This window comes from Phodopus roborovskii, unplaced genomic scaffold (assembly GCF_943737965.1).
Source record: "Phodopus roborovskii unplaced genomic scaffold, PHOROB, whole genome shotgun sequence".
NCBI lineage: Eukaryota > Metazoa > Chordata > Mammalia > Rodentia > Cricetidae > Phodopus > Phodopus roborovskii.
In genome coordinates this window covers 4,616,055-4,642,702 of record NW_026126517.1, presented here as the reverse complement: position 1 = coordinate 4,642,702, position 26,648 = coordinate 4,616,055, and the positions used below count along the sequence as shown (strand labels likewise).

The 26,648-nt window shown below is 38.6% G+C and overlaps 1 protein-coding gene across 1 annotated transcript in view; it reads left to right on the top strand.

Annotated features, from left to right (window-relative positions):
* Herpud2 (HERPUD family member 2) overlaps window positions 1-16,204 on the top strand; it is a 40,923-nt gene extending 24,719 nt beyond the window's left edge. Inside the window, exons 5-8 of the mRNA XM_051196915.1 lie at window positions 10,721-10,843; window positions 13,792-14,115; window positions 14,750-14,864; window positions 15,318-16,204. Coding sequence (XP_051052872.1) covers window positions 10,721-10,843; window positions 13,792-14,115; window positions 14,750-14,864; window positions 15,318-15,479 — 724 coding nt within the window. The 3' untranslated portion in view covers window positions 15,480-16,204. The remainder of the gene's footprint in view (window positions 1-10,720; window positions 10,844-13,791; window positions 14,116-14,749; window positions 14,865-15,317) is intronic.
* Window positions 16,205-26,648: the final 10,444 nt, after the last annotated feature.

Sequence of the window (26,648 nt, the reverse complement as noted above, 5' to 3'; positions counted from 1 at the left end):
CTTTGATTGATCTATGTGTCTTTGTGCCAGTACCATGCCATTTTTGTTACTATAGCTCTGTAGAAGGATTTGAAATCAGATATGCTATTTCCTGTATTATTCTTTTTATTCAGGATTGCTTTGGCTGTACTTGGTCTTCTGCACCTCTTTATAAAATTTTATATTATTTTTCTGTTTGTGAAGAATGATGATGTTGGAATTTTAATTGCGATCATTAAGTCTATGCGTAAGCTTTGGTAGGATAGTTATTTTCACAATATTAATTTTTTTAATCCATGAGCATGAGATATCTTTCTGTATTGTATTATCTCCTCAGTTTCTTTGTTCAGTGTCTTAATTTTCATTGTAGAGGCCTTTGTTTAGGTTTTTCCTCCTTCCCTTATATGACTAAAGTGAATAGGATTAGTTACCTGATTTCTTTTCAGTCTATTTGTCGTGGGTATATATGAAGGCTATTGATTTTTATGTGTTAATTTTGTTGCTGCCACTTCATTGAATTAGGATTTCTTCTTTTAAGGGTTCTATTATGATCACCATACTATCTTCTTATTTTTATCTCTTATTTCCTTCTCTTGTCTTTTTACTCCAGCTAAGATTTCCAACTACTATATTGAATAGCAATGGGAGAGTGGACATTCCTGCCTTAGTCCTGTTCTTAGTTGGAATATTTGAGGTTTTCTCCATTTAGCATGATGTTGACTGTAGGTTTGTTGTATAACTTTTATTATGTTGAACTATGCTTTATCTCTAGATAATCATTGACATTTATCATAAAGAGACGTTGGTAAATGGTCTTTTTGTTATGAGCCTGAGTTTGACCTGCCAGTATTTTAATGAGAAATTCTGCATCTGTGTTCATTACAGAGATCTATCTGTAATTTTATTTACTTATTTGTGTGTTTGTTGTGGTGTCTTTATTTGATTTTGGTATCAGGGTAATATCAACTTCACAAAAATATTTTGGGACCTTCCTTTTCTATTTGATGGAATAATTTGAGTAGCATTGGTGTTAATTCTTCTTTAAAGTTCTGTCAGAGTTTTACATTTCCTCTAGTAGAGTAAATGTACTTATCATAGCCCTTTTTGTTGTTGGTTTGTGTGTGGGGGGTTGTTATTACCTTTACAATCTCATTGCTGATTATGGATCTTTTAAAATTATTTAATCTTGGCTTAATTTTAATGTATTAATATATTGTATGCATATAGGAATTTGTCCATTTCTTTTAGATTTCCCAATTTCATGGAATGTAGTCTTGAAAGTATGTCTTTATAATTTTCTGAATTTCACTGGGTCTTAGTTAGGGATTAAGGCACTGTGCTTTGATGAAACACCATGACCAAAATCAAGTTGGGGAGAAAGGGTTTAATTTGGCTTATACTTTCTTATTGCTGTTCATTGCTGAAGGAAGTCAGGACAGGAGGAACTCAAACAGACTTGACCCTGGATGCTGGAGCTACACAAAGGCCATGGAGGCATGCTACTTGTGATTTGCTTCCCCTGGCTTTCTCTTATAGAACCGAGGACCACCAGCCCAGGGATGGCACCACCAACCATGGGCTGGGCTCTCCCCCACTGATCACTTACAGCTGGATCTCATGGAGGCATTTCCTCAACTGAGGGTCTTTCCTCTCTGACTCTATCTGTGTCAAATCGACACAAAACCAGCCACTACAATTGATATCTATTATAATGTCTCCCCTTTTTTCTTCTGGTTAATTTGGCTGTTTTGTCAATTTTATCAACCATCCAAATCTCTATTTCATTGATTCTTTGTATTTATTTATTTTTGTTTCTATTTTCCTGATTTCAGCCATGATTTTGATGATCTCTCTCCATCTACTCTTTAGGATATATGATGGGATGTGGGAGGATGAGGGAACTTTGGACTGGACTGAGTACTTCAACCCTGGGGAGTATTTACTTGACCATGCCAGGTGTTGGGCTGGACATTTATTTATGTATCTACTTTTATAGTTCTATAGAGAATTATAGGGTTAAAGTGCTTTTTAGGAAGTTTGTCATATATCTGGATCATCAGGGCCTCTATTTCAATCTTTAATACTCCTGTTAATCTATAGATTTTGATTTAGTAGGTCTAATAGAACCCAAGGCTCTGCATAGTTATTTATTTATTTATTGATTGATTGATTGATTGTTTTCCCAGAGACAGGGTCTCTGTATAACAGCCCTGGCTTTCCTGGAACTAGCTCTGTAGACCAGACTGGCCTCAAACTCACTGAGATCCGTCTGCCTCTGCCTCTTGAGTGCTGGAATTAAAGGTATGAACCACCACCACCCTTCTAGAGGCTCTGCATCTTATTAACAAGGGCTCTTGGTACTGATGCTTCTAGTGCAGGGCCCACTCTGAATAACAAGCCTCTGGGTAACAATGTTTTCATTTGTATTCATTTTATGTATGAAAGAGAGAGAATGGGGGGCATGTACATGCTGTGGCAGATGTGTGGAGGTCAGAAGACAACTTGCAGGAGTCCTTTCTCCACCCAGTGAGTTCTAGTGATTGAGCTCAGGTTGTCATCCCTGGCAGCAGGCGCGTTTACCCTCTGAGCTACCTTATTAGCCCCTTTTCTGTTTCGCTCATTCTCATTAATTTAGACTTCTGAAGAGTGGTGGGTGAGGAACAGTATACTTCTAAGAATACAGAGTTTAGCAATCTGGATTTAAAAAAAATCATCATTATTATTAAGTGTTTTGGAGTGGAGGTCGGAGGACAACTTTATGGAGTCATTTCTCTCCTTCCACCTTTACTGGGTTCCAAGGAGCTCAGCTCATGTCATCAGGTTGCATCAGTGGATGGTAAGCATTTTATCTGCTGAGCCCAGCACTCTGTTTTAGATTTAATTTTATTTTATATGTATGAATCTTTTGCCTTCCTGTACTGGATTCTTGAACTGGAGTTGGGGACAGTTGTGAGCCTCCGCATAGGAGCTCATAGTCAAACCTGAGTCCTCTGAAAGAGTGGAAAGTGCTTGTAAGAGTGGAACCATCTCTTCAGAGTGCCTCTGGCAACTTCTTTTTAAAAGTCTCCATGGATGTTTCTGATTAGTGAGTCTGATAGACTTACTAAGAATTGAGGCATGTGAAACCATGCTTTCTGGGGATAGGCCAGATGTGTTATTCAGAGTCTGCAGAGGAGGTTTTCTAAGAAGCCTCCATTGCATCAGGTTTCTTCAGACAGGCAGTTCCATAGGAAATGTGTATGTTTTCCTAAAGTGAATGTTAAAATGGTAACAAAACTACATAAATTTGCAATTCACTTAGGGAATCTATTGCTAGATGAATAAGTCTATTGCTTGATTTTTAACTAGAATGGAGGTGTAGTTTAGTGACTGCACAGATTTCAAGTCACACTGCCTAGACTTAAATCCTGGCTGCTCATTCACTAGCTTGGATCGGTCTCTTCCAATCCTTACCTGTGCTTTAGCCCACTCCTTACCTGTGGATGATAGGAATTACCTTACAGGATTTCTGTGTGGATTAATAATGCATGTAAAGTGTTTGTAACAGGCACATGGTGATATACTAGCAGTAACTTACAAATTCATTGTTTTTAGGTGAATGTTGCATATTCAGCAAGCATGCCTAGTATTCTAAAACATTGAAATGAATAAATGCCATCACTCAAAAATAAGACTTTCTATTTGGAGGGAGTACTTTGTGATTACAAAGCAACTGATAAAGAAGTTCAGTAAATAGAGCTTCTAATTTAACAGTGATATACTGTCAGTTTTTACTTATGAAGACTTCATTTTCCTTTTGTTCAACATTAATGTAGTCCTACCCTTAAATGTGCAGGAGCAGTGATATAGTAGCTTTGGAAAAATCTAATATCAAAGTAAAAGCTCTGCTCTCCTTTCCCAAACTCCAGTACCACAGTGCCTAGCTAATCTGTAGTTGTCCACCACAGAGGCAAATATTCTCTGTCTCTCTCTAGTGTGCTTGTTAATGTTGCTGATGTCTATGTCTTACTACCTGAAGCTTCAGGGTTTTGGATGGTTCTCAGGAACCTGCCACCTTCACCAAACATGGGAACTTAACTTGTAGAAATCTGAGGCTGATGATTAGAGTTCCCTTTGTTCTTGGAGAAACATGAGAAGGACACAGAAGACCATGCTCTCACTACAGTGGCTTACAAAGTCCTATTCACAGTAATTGATAGACTGTTTTTAGACTCATCTATTTAACTTCAAAAATTGCTGACTACTTTATTAGACTCCCTCTTTCATAGATTCAGTTTCTCTCTCAATTAGTCACAGCTTTGTTTTGCTTTTGAACTGAAAACCCACTTGTGGCCCACCACTCAGAAATAACCCTTTCTGAAAATTTTATGATTATACTTCCATATTTTTCTCTGCATGCATTGAAAATTGGAAGGTCATAAATTTTATTCTGTCTTATAACTTTTTAAAAAACAGGTTGGCAATATTTTCAGATCTATATAAAATTACATTTGATCTGTCTGGTTTTTCATTATTTGGTTGTTATTTATTTCCTCCTCTATGGAGGCAAATACTATTATTTGTTTTTGCGGCATATTACTTAGTGTTCAACAAGACATTTTTTTGTTGTTGTTGTTGTTTTCTTGCTCACAGGTCTGTTAGTCACCTAGAACACCTCTGCTGAATTTAGGCTGTAGATTGAGTTTAGGTCTGTTTCATGTTTCTTGTTGGTTGATCAGTAATTCCTTGGGATGTAAGAGGATAGGCTAAGACCTAAACTCTTTTAAAGCCTTATGCATGTCACATTTATTATTCATTATTATTATTATTATTATTTATTATTATTATTTGCATAAATAAATAGTCATATGACCTCTCAGTAGCAGCAGAGTGGTGAAGTATTATAGTTATAACCAATGCTATGTGGGAAAATGCTTAACAACTGTTCAATAGAAGAAAAATTAAGGCCCTCAATTTGTTTGTTCCTATGATATAAAAATGCTTAACCTTGGCTAATTTCAAGATATGAGGGGCATGCCTCCATTTCAAATAAAGGTATACTCTTTTTAAAATGACTGTGTTCCCCACCTGCAAAAGTTATAGAGACTATGTAACAACAAGCCCAGTGCAAGGCACACACTCCCCCCCCCCCCCATTCATTATTGATCAGAGGAACCCAAGAGACTCCCAAAACAATATAAACTTGCCATTTGCCTGTGTTTGCCTTCCGGAACTGAAGGTAACAGGCTAATGTTGAAGATACCACATACTTTGGACATAGGACTTGGAATTGTGCTGGATCTGAACTGCAAGCTTCCCCTTGAGGATGAGCTTTCATAGTATCAGAGGAGTATGCAATGCAAACTGCCAAGGAAGAATGGCAATCAATAGTCCTAATCTGCTTTAATATCTCTGAACTATAGTAATGATCAGCATGACAAGCTATCTCTAAAGGTGCAACAATGAATTGTACTGATACCTTGGAGGTAACCATTAATTGTCCAGTTGAACTTAAGGCCAACTCAATAGGAAGCAATTCATGTCTGGTATTATAAACCTAGCCCATTACCTGTGGCTGGTGAAAACATGAACCCTAAAGGAGACCCCACTATTGTTTCTATTTTAAAACAATGTAATTTCTAACTGTATTCAAAATACTTACACCCATAGATAAGTTTAATACTCACCTCTCCTCAAAGAGGAGAGGTGAATCAGATGGAGACCATTACAGAAATCTATAACTAGTCAATGTACAGAGAAAAACTAACCATAGTTTCTCAGCCCCAATTGATAATCTGTAATACAACCCCTATGACAGGCTCAGGTAATACTGTGGAAGATGCAGAAGGATTGTAAGCCAGAGGCTCAGGGCATCTGCTTCGAGATAATGCTGCCATCTGTGTATAACAGGGAAGCTGCACCCATGAGTTCTTTATGGAGTGGTAATTTCTTAGTTTTATAAAATGTTATGAGTCTACTATTCAGTCATATTTTAAGAGATCTACTTCATTCTGCTTCTTCCTGTTCTCTCAAAATATTTAATTTTCTTTTACTGTCTTCATTATTTTTTATCTTCCCATTTTTGGTGGAAAATTAAAAAAAACTTATATATATGTACCTTTACATGTATGTACTCAAGTATATCCTCATTCTGACATTAACAGGAGCATGTTATACATATTTTTCTATATCTTGTTATTTAAGAAAATATTGAAGAGGTCAGTTAAAGACATGTATAGAGATACTGATTTATTTTTATAACTACATAGTAATTCAGTAAGTACATGACTATAACACTCTTTTATTGACAAATATTTGAATTGTTTCCAGTTTTGCTATTAAATAGTTGCGTGATAGATAACTTATGCATGTATCCTTTTTTGTTGTTATATTTTGGCTGTCTCATATTTTGGATGGATTCCTAGATGCACAGATGGGTCAAAGTAGATAGGTCAGAGAGAAAACACCCTCAAACACAGAAATTAGGAACAGTTTCAACATGGAGGTGAGTGCCAAGGTTCTCTTCTGCTTTAAGTCAATGACCTATCATCATAGTGTCCCATGTGTCTTTGTTAGTGGGAAAGGATGCTGGAAGTGTTAGGAGGCTGCATAACACGTGTATGCAATGACTCAAAGGCAAAGATGTGAAGTTTTGTTTTATTTTCATATCTGTTACTTATGTAAGCTAATTTTCAAAAGCAGAATTACTTAGACAAAGATATAAGAACATTTTCACTCTTTAGAAATTGTTCTGTAAAAGTTTATTTCCATTCATATTGTCACTAGCAGTGAAAGAAATGTATTTCACGTGTTCTCTGTCAGTATTAACTGTGTGTGTGTGTGTGTGTGTGTGTGTGTGTGTGTGTGTGTGTTGCTAGACATCAACAGGGTCTGGAATATTACTAGACATTTTTATTTAGTGTTTTCCAACAAAAGCTATCATTGCTTTAATTTTGTTTCTGGGAATTTTTATGTAAAAAATGTTAATGACGATTAAAAACTGCTTTTTCTGAGCTGCCAGTTTCTTCTGCATTATCTGTGACTTAATACTTTATCTTAGAATTACTGGAATATATGGAAAAGGTAAAAGCCTTTCCCTCCATCAGTAATTTAATAAATCACTTTTCTCAGTGTGGAAAATTTCTTTCACTTGTTACTTAATGGTATAGTATATTAAATTATTATCTTAGGGTTTCTGTTGTGAAGAGACATCGTGACCAAGGCAACTTCTTCTCCTCCTCCTCCTCCTATCTGGAGGACCCAGGTTCAGTTTCCAGCAACCATAAGGCAGCTCACAACTGTCTGTAGTTCTAGTCCCAGGGAATCTGACATACTCACACAGACATGAAGGCAGGCAAAGCACCAACTCATATAAAATAGAAATAGATAAATCATTTTTTAAAAGAAAATATTTAATTGGGGTTTGCTTACAGTTTCAGAGAGTTAGTCCATGATCTTTATGTTGAGACAGTGGTGGCAGCAGGCATGATGCTGGTGCAGAGCTTTACAAGGAACAGCCAGAGAGTTACTGGACCTTGCATGGGCTTTTAAAACCTTAACACCCATCCTCAATGATAACACTTCCTTCAGCAAGATCACTCCTGCTCTAACAAGGCCACATCTTCTAACCCTTCTCAAACAGTTCACCAGCTGGGGACTAAGCAAGTGTGCAAATATGTGAGCTGATAGGAATACTCTCATTCAAATCACCACAGTTGTATCTTTTATTAGTTTTTCTGTTCCTGTAGGTTTCAATAGTAATTTTGTTATTTAGTATCAAAAGATTTGTTGTTGTTGTTTCCTGGAGAGTATTAAACATTAGCTTCTTATCTAAACATTAGTAAACATACCTGAGAATTACAGTATGCTAGCTTGAGCCCAGAATGTATTTTAATGATTACATAGTTTAGTCATATTTAATAATGTATTAGAGAAATAGGGAATAGAATATCATGGTCATCTTAGGGGAATTTGTGTATTTTGGTAATATATGTTTAATAACTGCCTTCTGCTCTAGACTGTGTGTGTGTGTGTGTGTGTGTGTGTGTGTGTGTGTGTATACAAATATGTAGACTGCACATATATTGACTGTCAAGACCTGAGTTAGAAGAGTTTGGAAAGGCTCAACTTTTATGGGCATATTTTAAGTTGTATTAGTATTAGTATTCTAATACTAGTCCAGGACATCCACCTAGAAATAGAGCTCCATACATTTCTACCATTAATAAGAAATATAATTTTAAACATATTTATTGCATCAATTTTAGAATGAGAACACTGGATTTTCTCTAAGATCAAGGGAAGAAAAAGTGAAAGAAAGTAAGGAAGAAAGGAAGAAAGAAAGAAGGAAAGAAAGAAGTAGTCACCCTTTAAAATTCTATAGTTTTCAGACCTGAGGAAATTGGATTGGGTCCCCTGCACCTACATGAAATCCAGGCACAGTGCTAATGTCTGTAGGCCCAGCTCAAGCTGGCTCCTCCGCCATTCTAGATGAATTGGTAACTTCCAGGCTCAGTGAAAGACCCTTTCCCCCAAAAATGAGGTAGAAAGCAATAGAGGAAGGCACCCAACATTGACCTTTGACCTCTACATGCAGACACATTTACATGCTTGTGCACCTGCACATATGCACATGCTACATGAACAAATGTGCACACACAGGTACACACACAAAAAGACAACATATTTACAAATGTTGTATTTACTTGTGTATGTATTCCATAGTTGTTTTAGTTTATACAAATATATCTTGAAAATATATTTACAATTTTCATACAATATATTCTGATCACAGTTTCTCCTCTTCCAACTCCTCCCTTGTCTTCCTCTATATCCCACCCACCCAAATTTACATATCTTTCTTTTTCTGTGTCATTAGAATACAAATAGGCATCATCATCATCATTATCATCATCATAAAAGATAAAATAAGAATAAACTGGAATAGGATAAAGCAAACAAACTATTAGAAGAAACAAAGCCGAAGCATAAGAAACACACAGAGATACAGAGACATACATTCACAGAGAAAAATATTTCTATAAAACCATGCTATAAACTGCAATATATAATAGGAAAAAAAGAAAAAAGAAAAAAAATAAAAGTAATGCCCAAGACAAAGCATTATGAAAGAAGGAACTTCCAACAATACCATTGGGTTTGTTTTGTGTTGGCACTCTACTGCTGGGCCTGGGGCCTGGGAATAAGAGTGAGACTCCAGTGGAGTAAACTAGTTTTTCACTGAGTGGTTATCAGTTGTAGAAGATAGCTTTTGGGTTAGGAATGGGGGCTTCTGTCTACTTTCTCTCCCAGTGCTGGAACCATATTTGGATTAGAACCATGTAGGGACACTGTAAGTTTATGTGTGTGTCAGGTCTGGTATGTTTGTAAGGCCTTATTTCCTTGGTGTTCTCCATTCCTCTAACTGTCTTTTTGCCTCCTCTTCCGTAGACTTCCCTGTATCCCGAAGGGGAGGGTTTTGATGGAGACATCCCATTTAGGACTCACTGTAGTTTGTTGTGGGTGTCTGTGTTTGTTCCCATCTATTGCTGGAGGGTGCTTTGCTGAGGACGGTTGAACAAGGCACTGGTCTATGAGAACAGCAGAATGTCATTAGGAGTCATTTTATTGCTAAGTCTTATATTACATGGAATTATAGTCTTATTTAAGGGGTGGTTAATAAAAACAACGCTGGCTCAATGTAACTTACTTCATTGTTATGACCAGATGTCTGAAAAGCAATTTAGGGAGGAGAGGTTTGGTTTGACTCTCAGTTGAAGGGATACAGCCCACCATGGTGGGGAAGGCATGGTTTCATAAATGTGGGGTAGTTGTTCACAGTGGGTCAGGAAACACAAGAAGTGCAGGAAATGGGCTGGGCTGTTAAACCCCTTCCCTGGCTCACTCTTTCCAGCAAGAGTGTATCTTGTAAGGGTTGCATAACCTTCTAAAACAGTGCCACCATCTGGGGACCAAGTGCTCAAACACACGAGCCTGCCTGGGACATTTTGCATTCAAGTCACAGCTGAATACAGAGTAACAACATTTTGTGGATTCCCTTTCAAAATTAGGGAAACTGAAGCACAAGGAAGTTAATGACAACTTTCCACAAGTTCTACTGAATTGATAGAATTTTAACTTATTTAAAAAAAATTCAGAAGAAGCCAGATGGTGGTGGCACGCGCCTTTAATCCCAGCACTCACGAGGCAGAGGCAGAGGAGCAGAGGCAGAGGAGCAGAGAGGGGGCAGTGAGGCAGAGGCAGCTGGATCTCTGTGAGTTCCAGGACAAGCTACAAAGCTACAGAGAAAGCCTCAAAAAACAAAAATAAAAATCCAGAAGTATGTTATTCACTCTTGGTTCTTTAAAGGACAGTTTACATTTGAAATGTTTGTATTTTAAATTATCTCTCTGTTATATTTTTAATAGAATTTTACTACTTGGCTGTGACTCAAAATAATATGTCATGAGGTTTATTTTATAGCTTTGATTCTTAGAGAAAATGTACTTAAAAATCAAAGTATTTTTGGCTTTGTTCATGCTTACTCCATATTTTGTGGATGACTTATTTTGTCTATATATTGGGCCCAGGGCCAACTTAGATAATATATATTGTGTTATTTGAAGAATATTGGAAATCACTATCCTTTCAGTAATATTTAAAGATCCTCTATCAGTGATTGACTTACAGTTCATAAATAAGTTCAAAGAACTTTGTTTTAGTTTTTGATACATTAAAAGTCTCCATTTATTCTTTATTGCAGAAATGTGGACCACCAGCTTCCTGGGCAAGCTGTGCCACCTGGGTTCCCAGTGTACCCTGCTCTCAGCCCACTGCAGATGCTATGGTGGCAGCAGATGTATGCTCATCAGTATTATATGCAATAGTAAGTCTGTTTGAGTTCACTCTTGTAGCTACTCTCTTAATGGCTTACTGTTCTCTTACTAAGTTGATTTGGGATTGCATTCGTTGTGTCATCACTCGGTTGCTTCAAAATTACTGAGTATGAATTTATAAACTTCTGAGAAGATACTTATTTCAGATTACTTGGCTAGAATGAAGAGAAAAACAATTTCCCTTCATTTTACATTAGCTAGGTCTGCTCTTTGCCCCCTTCTTCATACCCCTGATTTCATTTAGCAATGTTCAGATACTTTTTAAACATAATGTAGAAGGCCAAGAAGGGAGTTTTCTTGAAAGGCTGCAGATCTACATGGAGGCAAAAAGGTCAAAGGAAAAGGACGATAGGAAGTGTAGGGCTCAGGGTGGCACATATGGTCACTGCTTTCATTGTTGACTTTGGCCAGAGAAACTAGGCGTCTTCTCATCAGTGAGTCATATCCCTGCTTTGTTCTCTCATTCACCCTCATCCTGTACTCTCATCTTCCAGCTGTTTTTTGTCCTCTTCTGGTTTGTATGGTCCTGTTTTTCTTCTCTCTCTCTCTATCTTTCTCTTTTAATCTTTCTTATAGTTTCCCTTCTTTTTAACAGTAGCAGTCATTGCTCTGATTGACAGATTGAACCACCTATTTTGTGCCTGCTGACACCCAGGAATCTGTCCTGGCCAGTATCCTTAGATTGCTTTCTTCTGTGGCTGTAGTTGCTAACGCTTTCTGTGTTGCTGCTTGCTTGAGAGGTTTCTAGAATAATTGCTTTTGCTCTAAGTTCAGAACATCTAAATTTTGTTTCCATTCTTTACCAAGTGCCTTGTCTTTGTGACTTCCCCTATTAGTTGTTAGGAAAGCTCTTGGCCTTAACCATTTAGATTCTAGATTTTGTTATCCCTGAACCCAGTACTTTACAAAAATAACATAATTACGTGCCTGATTTTTCTTTTTATTCTGCTTCCAAAATTTCAGTCAGATCTTTTCTCATATTAAATCTGTTTTACTTCATATTAGTCTACCTTTCTATTTCATGCTTTACCTTATCTTGCTTCAGATAATAGTGCATTAGATGTTTCTTCTTTTTTTTCTTTTGCTCTAAATGTCTACTGAGTTTCTTGCCTTCTATGTATCTCCCTGTACACAGCTTATCTGCTTTATGAACCTCTTATACTAGTGTTTGTTCAAAACTACTGGCTTCAGGGAGACTGTACTTTTTAATGTCATGGTGACAGCTATCTTGTAGTGATGACTTTATACTTAGTACCCTGCTTTCCACCTTTTGTTCTGTTTGTGACCTCCATGAGAACCATGTAAAAGGAGTGAGACTTTGCTGTCACTTAACTGTTGAGTCATAGTACTTTATGTGTGTCATTTAACTTTTGAGTCTCATGTTCTTAGCTTTAAAATACATGTGTCACTACTGTCATGAGATAAGAAAAGTTGTAGAAACAAAAGACTTATTTAGAAACAAGGTATTTGCAAATGGGTTTAAGTAGGTGTTTATATCCCAGGGAGCACTTCCTTAATTTTCATTATGTTTGTTGCCTAACTTTATTAGTAACTTAAGCATTTAAAAATACTTAATAGTAAAACAAAATACAAAATAGTAAAACAAGCCCCTATGTACCTATTTTTGAGCTTCAGTATTTACAAAATCATGTCAGTCTTATTCTACAACCTTTCCTTTTTCTTGTTATAATTTAAAAGCAAATCCCAGCCATGTTTTGTTTTTAGGGGAACCTTAATGAACAACTTATTCTAACTTTAATTTCCTTTGTGAGATACGGTCTCATGTAGGCAAGGTTGGCCTCAAAATGGCTAAATAGCCAAAGATGACCTTGAACTGTTGCTCTTAGAGTTTTGCCTCCCTAATCCTGAGACTATAGGCGCATGGTTGCTACCATGCAAGTTTTATGTGGTGCTAGGCATGGTGCCCAGGTCTTTGATGTCTGGTAGGCATTATTAACTGAATTACATCTCCAATCCTTTTTTTGATTAAAATAATGAAATTTCTTAAAATTACATATTTTTATTTTGTGTGTGTGCACATGCATGTGTACTGTGTCACATGTAGAAGTAGAGGGATACTTATGGGACTTGTTTCTTTCCTTCTACCATGTAAATTCCAAAGATCACACCCTGGAGGTCAGGCTCAGTGGCAGGTACCATAACCCACTGAACTGTCTGGGTAGCCATGTTCTGAAGTGTTCATAATATCAGCATCTTAGAGGACACAATTCTTTCTCAGATGACAAGAACCAGTAATCCTTAAATGGAATTGCCTAAAAACTAGGATTGGGGTTGAGGAATGGTTACCCAGGATCCACTTAATATTTAAACCCATATTTAGACAAGTATGTCAAGGTAGTTTTGAGGTGTTCATCCCATGTAGAAAAATAAAAAGAGCCATTAATTGAAAGATTTGTAGTTAGTCACTATCAGCTTGTAAACCGATTTACCACAATATGAATGTGGCCATTAGTATTTCTTCTTCCTCTCTGTTGTAGTCTTAGGTGACCTAGCTAAGAGAAAATCCTTTGCATAGCTTCAAGATTTCACTGGAAACTGCTAAGAAACATCGAGCAAGAGTGTGATACTCGAGATTAGGGTTATAAAATTTTTATGATACCTAAGACATTTTAAAAATGCATAGTATGCTATTCTTTGACATATCTACTGCCTTGTGATACCTACCTACAAGAATTATTGACTTTTGGGTTAATCTCTTAGTAAATATCTGCCATATTATGTCACTCAATATATATTTGTGGACTGAATGAAGTAATTCCAGTGTGGAACAAATTCTGACATAGATCAGATCTGATCTATGTCAGAATTTGGATTTCTAAATAAATTAAAATGAAAAAAAATTAAAAAATGAATAGTATGGTAAATATGGCAAAGTTGTTTTGTTTTTTCCTTTTTAACGTTTTGGTGACTATTTCAGTCAAGCTGCAGTTACAGCTCAAGCCACATCAGGTGCCAGTCCAGCCCAGCCTACTGCATCATTGCCTTTAAATTTGGCACATGTTCCTGGAGAAGAGCCTCCACCAGCTCCCAACCTAGTGGCCCAAGAAAATGTGCCCCTGAATGAGAATGTCCAAATGAATGCACAGGGGGGACCAGTGCTAAACGAAGAGGACTTCAACCGTGACTGGCTAGACTGGGTGTACACATTCTCCAGGGCTGCAGTTCTCCTCAGCATCGTATACTTCTACTCTTCTTTTAGTCGGTTTATCATGGTAATGGGAGCCATGCTGCTGGTTTATTTGTGAGTGACGGATATTAACTGTTCATGGTTTCTTTTAATTACTTCTGAAACAGTTTCTCTTTATAGTATAACGTGTTCAGTTAGAATGAAGGATTTTCAATATTGTAGGGTACCCAGCATGTTCATGCTCACTAAAAGATATTGTATAAGAATATTTATCAAATTTGTTTAAAAGCAGAGTATTTGTTTATTGTATTTTATATAAATTGTTAATTTACGTTCATAGACTTTCAGTTATTTAGTATGCAAGTATATGATAAATGCTTTCATGGGGATGTTCTTTTAAGTTATATTTATCAATAATAAGTCCTAGAAACATAGATCACACTCTTTTTCGTAAGTAGATTGCCTTTCCCCTAAGAGGCAAAGGAATATATCTAGTTATATTTCATTTTGAACAAGTTCCAAAAGATTTTGTGATTTAATGTGTCACTTTGAGCCAGTTATATCCAAGATAGGCTTTGAATTTGAATTTTTTTTTTTTTTTTGAGAAATCCACTAGCTTGAAGTAAGATACTTGTTTTTAATCATTTATAACAGTACCTCCAGTAGTTTCCCCCTGAGTGACACTATTTTGTAGTACTACAAACACAAGTGATTGTGGCTTATTTTCTCTCTTTATTTTGCTGAACAGACACCAGGCTGGATGGTTTCCTTTCAGGCAAGAAGGTGGTCAGCAACAGGTTCCTAACAATGTTGACGTTAACAATGATGGGCAGAATGCAAACAATCTAGAACTTGAAGAAATGGTAGGTTATTGACGTTTGTGTGAATTTTATAGGTAGATATTTCTTAGTTCTGTATGGGGCAGAAATTATGATGGATGCTTGGATGTTCCACAAATACCTGTGGAAGGCACACAAAGAAAAGCTAACATAGAAACTGTTGTGGTTACATCTGGGGAATTTAGCATGTAATACGGAGTCAGTCATATCCTCTGTTAGAGTAAGTGGGAAGGATTAGCATTTCTCTAAAATTAGTATTGACAGAAAAATGTGCCTGGATGAGAATTTCTTATATTGGCAGTTATTTACATATTAATTTTAGACTTCACAAGGATTTCTAATTGCCTCAGATCTGCCATTTTTCCTACACACTTAAATGTCTTCTTGCTATAGAAAGTATTTAGCTCTCCCCTCTGCTGTGATAAGTTGGTGTTTGTGGTACCAATTACTCAGGAGTGTGCTTATGTTGTTTGAAAGGAGCGTCTTATGGATGATGGACTTGAAGACGAGAGTGGAGAAGATGCAGGTGAAGATGCCAATGCAGTTCAAAGGCCCGGCTTGATGGCTTCAGCTTGGTCTTTTATCACCACCTTTTTTACTTCACTAATACCAGAGGGGCCTCCCCAAGTTGCCAATTAGACCTGAAAACCGTGCCAGCTGCAAAGGAGGGTTTGACTTTAGGAAAGTTGTTTAAATAACAGTGCAATTTAAAAAAAAAAAAAAGAAAGAAAAAAAAAAAGAAATGTATAACTTTCTTTTGATCATGTACAGAGGTCTTTTCTTTAAGCTTCTCACACATATGAATATTTTAAGCACAAATGGACTACTTAAGCGTGTGATTTTGTTTGTTTAAAGATCCTAACAGAACCTAGCATAAACAGTACTGGTCTTCCAGTTTGATTCATTTCAATTATGTGTAGTGCGCCAAGCAGAACCACTGTGTGTTGTTTCTTTAAAGAGCTGCTACACCTTTAAATGTCCACAGCTAGATGGCCAGCCCTTCAATGTGTACTTCGAATAAATATATCTATTTTCTGTGAATTATCCTGAAAGTTTTAAACAGAAATGACCTCATAGTTTTTAATAAAGAAGTTTATTTACCTAAAATGTGCTAGTAGCATCTTGCCCACCCATAAAGCAATAAACTTCTCAAAAGTCTTAATTTTCACATTTGAATAAATGATGGAAACTTTCTATTTTGAGGACACATGTCACATCAGTTGGAATTAGTATCTTAAAAGAAAAAAGGCAGCTCTTCATTGGAATTAAGTGATACAAAATGTTTGATATGGCAGTACTTTTATAAAATATGCTGGAAATTGCTCCCTGTAATTTTTTAAATAAAAAGTCAATTATGATAAATAGCCTTATGGGATGGATATTTATTCAAGTTCTTCAATACTAATTGACCTGCAGAAGTATGTTTAAATTTTACAAGTGTTTGGCATGGTCAGTTTGGTCTTCTTCCATTCTAAAGGGCACTTCTTAGTTTCCAGTTTAAACTCCTCGGGTTTGAACCTGAGGCACCTACAGGATAGTGGCAGAAGAATGCAGCACTATTGAAACTCTTGATAAGTTTATTTCCTTCTTTTGGGCGCTAGAGAGAAGTCCTGTGGAATCTGCTGAGGGCGCAACATTTTGGGGTTACTGTTGTAGTTACAGAGGACCCTACAGGGGGAAATGAGCAGCCGTCCTGTGTCTCAGCCCAGGCAGAGCCTCAGGAGGAAGATACTGGTCAGATTTGCATTGAAAGAGGTACAACTGCATTCTAGGAGTAGTAAATGTGTTGTTATTATTTTTAATTATTTTCTCTGTGTTGTTAATTTCTTCATGTCAGCCTTACTTTCCAGTAAGTCTTGGGGGAAAAAAATAGTAATGTCAGCTGTGTTTTGGAGGGGCCTATGTGGTGCCAAATGGCCATGGTGCTTAAAGATGGTTTTCAGATAACAAAAAACGGCTATACAGAAGTTCAGACACTGGTCTTTTTATATTCTTTACAATTGACAGAAGGGATTACATTTTCTCTGTTGAAAGGTTTTATGTGTGGCCAAAGGACTGGAGAGTTGAAGACATTTGCTCCACAGTTTGATCTACAGCGCAGTATACTACCTAGTTTCTCTAGACCTCCCACCATTTTACTACAGAAATTAGACATTTACACATAGTGGGCTATAGACCACTTTTGTGTAGTTCAGTGACAGGTTTTTTGGTGTGTGTGTGTGTGTGTGTGTGTGTGTGTGTGTGTGTGTGTGTGTTGTCTCAGTTAAGCCTCGGTTTCCACCTCACATTTTATTAGACTGTGGTGAGGCAGCCTTGCGTCTGTTGAATCTTGAATGGTGGCACTGGAGCTGCAAAACTGGACCAGGCTCTGGGAAGCCAGTGGAGCCAGCTGGCTCATCTCCACAGCTGAAAGGGCCAGCCTTGTAGACTCAAAGTGGTGGCAACTTCTGTGTGGCTGGTACAAAACATATTTATTGTCTCATTTCTCTCTCTCTCTCTCTCTCTCTCTCTCTCTCTCTCTCTCTCTCTCACACACACACACACACACACACACACACACACACACACACACACTGCTCTGGGTGTTCCAATATTTAGACATTTAGAAACATGTATGCAGAACAGGAATCCATGACAATGCTTCCTGAATGTTCTGTTATGGAGCAGTGCAGGCCTTTTAAAGGTCCCTGTGGAGCCTCTGCCCTCCTAAAGAGAGCAGAGCCATCACTCTGCTCTGAGCTCTCAGGCTTATTTCCTAGCCAGGACTCCTGGGAAGGAATCTTTGCCCAGCATAATGAGACTTTAGCCATACTGAAGGCTGGTCTCTTCTTATAGCATCCCCCATGGGTGCAGCTGACCTTGCTCTACACCTTTGGGTACATCCCAGAGGTCCTAGTCTTGGGGACTGGTTTGGAAATCATGTTGTCAAAGCTTATTTCCCAATTCTACTGCTGAGTTCTGACTGTTCCTCTGACCTGCTTTACAAAATGAGTGTATCTCTCCCTGCACATACTGTTGACAGAGTATGTGCAGCAGCTCACACCTGAGTGAGCCAAGGCTATAGAAGGACAGATGGGAAAACTGAACATGCATGGTTGTCACCAGGCACCATTCTCAGAGGTAATACAGAAGAGGCTGTGATTGGGCCATGTTGGCCAGTTACCTAGTCAAAAAGAGAATCAGCTAGAATGCTCTAAAACTACTGCTGATGTTCAAACATGCCATATTCCTGCTGTCCGCTTACGTTTTCCCTGCTGTGATAACCACCATGACCAAAAGCCACTTGGCGAGAACAGGGTTTATTTTTTATTAAAACTTACAGTTTATCATGAAGGGAAGTCAGGGCAAGAAATTGGAGGCAGGGACTGAAACAGACTATGGAGGATGTCTGCCTACTAGCTTGCTCCCATGGCTTGTTCAACTTGCTTATAAGCCACCTGGCCCAGGTAGCACTGCCCAAAGTTGGCTGGATGCTTCCAAATAAATCACTAATCAAGAGAATACCCTACAGACTTGCCTGCAGGTACTCTGACTGAGGCATTTTCTCAGTTGAGGTTTCTTTTCCAAGGTAACTGACTAGCTTGTGTCGAGTTGACAAAACACTAACCAGCGCACCTGCTCTATGCTAAGTGTACCTTCATTTTAAAACGTTTAAAATGGCTCAAGCTAACTTCCAGTGCTACTTCTGTTTTCCAGATGAGAATGTCGTATTTAACTTAAACAACTTGCCCCAATCGTGCAGGCAGTACACCACCATATTCTATTCTGCTTCATACCTTGCAATCTTTGCAATTAGCCAGTTATACAAATAAGGCATGTCAGGCTTCTTAGCTCTGAGCTTGTCTCACACCAATCCTTTTGAGAAAGCAAGAAGTCATAGTATTGTCTACTATCATGTTCCCAGGACTGTCAAGAAAGAAAGAGTGTTCCAGAGTTGGAAACAGTGATTGACATTTGCTGATGTCAGGGCTGGGAAACTGAGTAGAAATTTTAGTTTGTTAGGAACAGACATAAGAATTCAGGAGCCAAGTACTAACCTTCAGTTCTTTAATTGGATTGAAAACAGTGAAGATGCTAACTTGCTTTAGAAATTAATGATACATGGGTGGGGCTAGGAGAACTGGAGGGAGGGGAAACTGGTTGGGATGTATTATATGGCAGAAGAATATTTTCATTAAACAATTTTTAAATGGTATAAAAAAGTTAATGATACATTGAGGATAACTCTGTCAGTCAAGTACTCACTATGCAAACAGAGGGACCTGAGGTTGATCCCCAGCACCCATGTAAAAAGCTGGTAGTAGATTCTTGTGATCCCAGTGCTATAGAGGTGGAGACAAATGGATTCCTGGGGCTCACTTGACAGCTAGACAAGGCATTAGTGAACCCAAGGTCCCCAATGAGAGACCCTGCCTTAAAAATGAGGCAGATGACTGAGGCTAACGGCCAGCCTCCACGTGCACATGTGATGCACCTGTATATAAACACAAAAGCACACACAATGGTGGCAGGTTTCACTTTCTATAGTGTTTTCTAAAAGAATGCGAGAATAATAGAATATGAGACAAACAATCCAAAAGAACAGCAATCCAAAACAATCCAAAAGCAAGTAGGAAAACAGAATAGAAGCAGAGAGGAAACAAGTTTGATAGCTTGAAACAGCCATGCCTGCATCTAGCACATGTGAACTAAGTACTCCAGTTTAAAGACAGTGTCAGTCTGGATAAAGAACAAGAACAGAATGATGCTAACAACACCAGTTTAATGCAAGGGTACAGAAAAAAGGGCAAGGAAAGACCTATTAAACAAGGAAGAACTGGACAGAAGCTGGAGTGTTCACTCGAGTAGATCCTGGTAAGAAGTACATAAGGACACACAACATTTTAGCTAAATGGGCTGCTTTGCAAGTACAGGGAAATGCTTAGTGTCCTGTCTGGCCTTAAGAGCTGCAGAGGAGCTAGATTCAGTATGTGGGAGAGAAGAGAGGGTGAGGGTGAAGAAGCTGGTGTCCAAAACAAAGCAATTGGTGTCGTAGTTCTGGCTCCCAAAGTCACAGTTTGGCTATTTTTGGAAATCTGATCAATTCAGGTTGACATGGAAGGTTTTAACTTAGAAAAGGATATAGAGCAGTGGTTCTTAACCTTTTAAACAGTTTCTCATGTGGTGACCCCCAACCGTAAAATTATTTTGTTGCTACTTCATAACTGTAATATTGATGCTGTTGTGAATTGTAATATAAATATGTGATGTGTAGGATATCTGATATGTGACCCCCATAGGTTGAGAACCACTAGTATATAGGATGAGAAGGAATATATGCTTCTTGGTGCCTACTATGGATTCAGCACTCATGCATTTGTAGGAAAAAGTATTAGAAATGGCTAGGAACTGAAGAACAAAGCACAGTAAATGGAGAGGAGGTGTTGTGAGACCCCCAGAGCGTTTCCATGGAAAATTAGAGCGTACTTGCTGAGTCTTTGTGTGTTGTTTCTTGAAGATTGTGACCCTGTTACATGGCTGGCAGCGATGGGCAGGAACAGCAGGCTGCACTGTCCTACTCTGAACACTAGGTGGTGATGTAGCACTATATAGCTCTGTGCTATTGACAGTTTTTTTTTTTCTGCTCTTGGGGACCCTGATGCTACTTTACCTTAGCAAGAGAAAGCATTTACATAAGAGGGCACTTTTGACCTTGGTAATGTGATCTTCATGTAAAACTCCAGGAAAGCAGGAGACCATGGTTGCTAGTTATTCCTGTTTCTAACCTGGTCTGATGAGTCAACTAAGGCATTCACCCCCTCAGAGGGTTTTGTGAATGAGCTGGGATATCTAGAAGCTTGGTGCTGTGGAAGGTGTTCAGAGACAAGAGATTTAAAAAGTTCACTTATGTATAAGCCTTGGTGGGGGTGGGGGGTTGGGGAGGTGCAGGCTTTCTCCTACCAGCTATGTTTCCACCCTCCCCCATCTGCTCAGAGGGCTTGCTGGTGATTGAAGATTCTTCCTGCAAGAAAGCCTGGTTCAGATCCTCCTAGACACCTGGGAGATACTTTGAAGGGAGCCACTCTGGGGGTTCCCATGGGTTATTACATCTCTTAGAAGGACCCTGTTAGGAGAAACAAAGAGATCTGCCCTGTCAGTGAGGAGCCAGGGCCACTAAGTGCAGCCTGGATGATGGGTGCTTGTGGGACAATTGTTAACAACTGAATAGAGCCTGCAGCTTAGCTTGCCATAATGCTCCAATGTTTATATCATAGTTTTGACTACTGCACTCTGGCTATCTTCAATATTAGCACTTGAAAAGATTTTTTTTTCAATATTCTTCTTGTAATGTTCTGTAAATCTGAAGTTATTTCAAACTTGAAATAACAAAATTTAAAAATTTTACTTTTCCATGATTATAGAATATTAAAAAAAAATAAAAAGAGAGAAGATAGAGGTGGCCCTTGTACAGGCGGTACAAAGGTATTGGTTTGGAGATGGGGCTCACCAGAAATGAAATGCTTTTTTGAGAAGTTGGCCAATCATTGAGGATCTCTCTACACCAGAGTCAGTTCCTGGTGGTGGAAATGGACCATTGTTTTTCAGGCAAGAGCCATTTAAATATTGGACAACCTCTGCGATAGCACAAATCTAGTCACACGCTAAGCATTTACTCCATGAGACTCCAGCCCATGCCTAATGCCTCACTTAGCAGTTTTATAGGGAGATTTTTACTTTTCTTTTTTCTAATTTCACAATACAGGGATTTAGTCATTATTGCCTAAAATGAAAAGATCTAAGTCAAGATGGTCTTAATTGCTAAATGCTGTTTTTCATTTGCTCTTAAGATCTGAACTTAAATTTTTGGAGGTTTTAGATAAGTTACAGTGAAGCTACAAAAATAGTGGGTTACTGTCTGACCTCCCCCTGTTATCCTCACATTAGTATGGGACATTCGTTGCAGCTAATAAACCAATTTTGATATATTATTTAAAAGCTATAGCTTATACTTCTCAGACACCCTTGATTTTGAAAGGATGTCCCATTTTTGTTCCATAATCCTCTCCATGTTCTGGTAAATTTTCTTCTCTTGACTATTTAGTATATTTATAGCTTCAAAACTCTTAGACCATTTTGTTTTTGAAGACCTTGTCCATTTTGAGAGTTACAGGCCAGATAGTTTATGAGTTGTCCCTCCATTTTGAATTGTACTAACATCATGAGTAATTGGGGTTATGTGCTTGTAGGGAGACATCAGAAGTAATGTGCCATTTTCATTACGTTTTGAGGCACATGTCATCAGCAAGGCTTACCACTATTGATACTGATTGGATTACTTCACTGACGTAGTCAGTTCCCTCTCTGGGAAGCTTTATTACCTTGCTTTCACAGGGGCTTTTTGGAAACTGAAGGACTAGGTAAGTTCACTTCACTCTGAGTAGCGTGTGCGTACGTACATCATTAGAAATTCTCCCTCATGGAGGCTCTTTACCTGTCCATTTATTGGTGTCATCTGGGACTCATTCTACCTATTTGTACTTTGGATTTTAACCCAATTCCTGATCTGTTTTGTTGTTAACCCCCCTCCAGCTTTGCCTATTAGGAGCTCTTTCTGAGAGGTCTAAACTTCCTCCATTTCGCAAGCTGGGTCTAAGTTTCAGTTTTTAAAGCAAAGGACTACTAATCAAAATACCCCAAATCAGCCCCACAATGTCTCAAGGACAGTTCCTGCATCCTTCTTGATACTTATCCAAGTATGTCCAAAAATACAACATCAGCCAATTAAAAGTATACCAGTGTAGCTGCTGCTTACTTAACCAATTATGCTTGAGATGACCTACAGCCCCTAAAATTCCCCCTAGCTGTCTTTAAAAGTAGTATGCAAGCCCCTCTTGGGGTCATCGCCATTTTGTATAGGTGTTCAGCCCCTTCATGCTGGTATAGGAATATACACTTTGCACTTACATTTGAGTCTGGAATCTTCCTTAGCAATTTCTCTGACACATTTCAATGGACTCCTGCATCCACTGAGATACCTCACCACTGGGCTTTTTCTTCTGGGTACTTTCTCATGTCCTAGTGTTTCAGGCGTCTCCAGTATGAGAATCTGCCATTTCCCCCATGAGATGGGATCCCCTCTAGTGCTGGGACCCCGTCTAGGGTTGGACCTGTCTATGCAGGTCTTGTGCACGATGCCACAGTCTCTGTGAGTTCATGTGTGCATCAGTCCTGTTGTGTCTAGAAAATTGTTTCCTCAGAGACATCCATCATCTATGGCTCTTAGAATCTTTTCACCTCTTCTCTGACATTGATCCCTGAGCACTGAGGGAAGGGGTTTGGTGAAGACATCTCATTTAGGACTGAATTCTCCAAAGTTTCACTCTCTGCATATTGTCCTGATGTTGGTCTCTCTATTACTTCCCATCTACTTGCAAGAAGCTTCTCTGATGTGGGTTGAGTGAGGCACTGATCTATGGTATAGGAGTATGTTGTTAGGAGTCATTTTTTTTTCTGCTGTGTTCCTTTATCAGAAAAAATAATATTAGGCTTTCTCTAGACCTGTGATCTATCAGTCTCAGATTCTTGGCCACTTTAGCAGTATCTGGTATGGGTTTCATCTCATATAGTTGGCCTTAAATCCAATAAAAAAAAAGAAAAGTGTTGGTTCCATAACATTTATGCTGCTAATGCATCAGTATATCTTGCAGGCAGGTCATTGTTGTAGGTGTCAGTGTTTATAGTTGAATGATATTGATGATTACTTTTCTTCTCTGATAATGTGCAGAGTACCTTGCAACCATGAATGTTCCATGTTCAATGGTGTAAACAAGTATTGTCTTCAGAAATAACGCCTTGCTGGGTGTTGGTGGCCCACATCTTTAGTCCTAGCACTCTGGAGGCAGAGGCAGGTGAATCTCTGTTAGTTCAAGACCACCACCCTGGTCTAAAAGAGCTAGTTCCAGGACAGCTTCCAAAACCACAGAGAAACCCTGTCTCAAAAAAAGCAAAAGAGAGAGAGAGAGAGAGAGAGAGAGAGAGAGAGAGAGAGAGAGAGAGAGAGAGAGAGAGAGAGAGAGAGAGAGGGGTAAAGAAAGAAAGAAGAAACAGCCTTGACAATAGTCTGTGATGTTTGGCAGGGAGGTTTCATGAGACACCTTTGGCCAATGCAGTATGTAATCTTTTGGTGGCACTGAAGGTTTTGCATGGTGGCATAGTGTTAACTAATGGGAGCATTGTCCTATTATTTGGTGACTTCATTTAGATTTCTTTCATAAATGGATGTATTTTAGGAAGTTTCTATAGAAGTAAGTTTTCATATGTGTAGGGACTGGTGTTGGCTCAGGACCCTGAAGACCAATTTGTCAGCACAAAGGAGATTTATTTGCCCCAAAGGGCCAGGGGCCAGGGAATAAGAGGCAAAGACAAGAGCTAGAGGATGAGGGAGAGGGGGAAGGGAACAAGGGAAAGGGCAAGGGGTATTTGTCTCAGAGGGGCACAGCAAAGGGTGGTTTCTAAATAGAGAGGAATAGACATGGCCCATAGGCAAATGGTGTTTTATAAAGGTAAAAGAAGCTCAGTGTGAAGATGAGGTGTTAAATTTTAATTGGACATGCTAATGAGGTGAGCCAAAAAGAGGCTTTTGATTCCTGGACTTCAATACATTGATAGCTAGACTTTGATAGTCTGAGGAGGAGGAAGTGGCCAAATAAGGAAGTAACCTTGGTGACAGCTTTAGGAACATAATCTAACAGTATTTAACAAGGCAGAGGGGATAAGGAACAAGGGCAAAGCCTTCCAGAGCCACGTTTGCCATACTTTGGCGGGTCAGAGTTCCCTCAATATGGTTTTTCAAAAGTTTTTAGTGTTACCTGTCCCTCTATTTCCCCTGCTTTACCCTGCCCCCCAACCCTGTGCTGGCTAGTTTTATGTCAACTTGACACACAAACTAGAATTATCTGAAAGGAGTGAAATTTAATTGAGAAAATCATTCCATAAGATCCAACTGTAAGGCATTTTCTTAATTAGTTATTGATTGGAGAGGGCCCAGTCATTGTGGGCAAACCATCCCTGGGTTGGTGGTCTTGGGTTCTATCAGAAGCAGGCTAAACAAGCCATGGAAAGCAAGCCAGTAAGCAGCACCATTTTATCTCTTCATAACCCTGTATTCTATTTCCTTCTCCTTGAGGCTCCTTACTAGATACCTACCTCTGTAGATATATAGATTGTACCACACATATCACATATAAAACATGCAGTATTTACATTTTTGTGTCTGGTTTATCTACCTGGGGAAGATTTGTTTTTTTTTATTTTGAGCTTATCTGTCAATTTAATAATTTCCTTTTTATTAACAGGTGAGTAATATTCTATTGTGGAAATGCCCCACATTTTCTTTACTCATTCATCAATTCATGAATATCTAGACTATTTCCAATTTCTGGCTATTATGAGTAGAGCATCAGTGAACATGGACAAACAAGTTATCTCTGTAATAGGATGTAGAGCCTATGGGTCTGTGTTCAAGAATGGTGTAGCTGGTTCTTAAGGTAGATTGGTTCTCAGCTTCCTGAGGAACCATCACACTGATTTCCATAGTGACTGGACCAGGAGATTTATATAGGTGAGAGTTGAAGGAACTGACTGTTGATGATGAAGGAAGAATGCAGAATGACTGCCAGTAGCAGACAAAGAAGGTAGCAACTGCACAGCCACTTTAAGTACCACCCACTCCAAGATGCTGCCTCAGTACCATACTTAAACATGATGATGGAGTGTTTTGATGAAACTTGTCTATGTTCTCAGCACTTGTAAATGATGCACTAGTCAAATCCTTACTTTCTTTTTTGGTGGTTGGCTTGAATTAATTTTGAATAGCTACTGAGGGCCCTGAGAACTTAAAATACAAAGTATTTTCTTCCTTCTGATGGACATTCAATAGATTGCCCAAATTACTCTTCATTAGGTGCCCCATGTAGATGCCTATTGTTTCCAAGGATCACTCATGGCCTTACCTAATGAGATCCCTGAAAGGGCTTGTGAATCTTCAGGGAAGCTGAAGTCAGGATATCACTCAGACAACTTGTCATCTTATGGTTTTTTATAATCTTATGGCACTGTTATAATAGTGCCAATATTTTCTTCCTATATAGATATGTGTGCTTCTTAGCCATATTGTCTAAAACTGTACAGACAAGCTAGTGAGTTCTAACACAAGAGTCAGGAATGGGCTATCTCTTAGGGAAACAGGGCACTGTGCCAGTGGTTATGGTGATGGAAAGCCCTGTGCTAAAATGGGGCTGAATTACCAGCCTCTTCAGGGTAAAGCTGATGCCCTGTAGCAGTTCTTCCCTGTAAAGAAGAGATATGTTACTTTTGAAAAGGGCAGTTAGAGGGGCGCAGGTTCTCCCTGATTTTTATTTGTCCTTTTTCAATAGAATTGAAAAAAATCCTCTAAAGTGGTAGAATTATAAGATGGTGAACCAGTGTCTTCAGTTACTACCTGGGACTGTGAAGACTGTGTGTTTGTGTATAGTCTGTTCTACCTTCTGTAGTTTGTTACTGTACACTGAAAGTATTAAATGGAAATGTTCCCAAATGAACAAAGTATAAGTTTTGAGCTGTGCACTGCTCAGTGTTGTAATTGCAGTGCTAGTGTACCTGCTTAGTGTGCCTGTTGCCATCCTTCCCATGTTATCTCATCATATAGACACTATCAGCACATGTCAGCACATAGGTGAGGCTAGTACAGTACAATAGGAGATTCTGAGCAAGCACAGCCACAGAACTTCCATTGCAGCATAAATGATAATCACTTTGTTTTATTAGTCA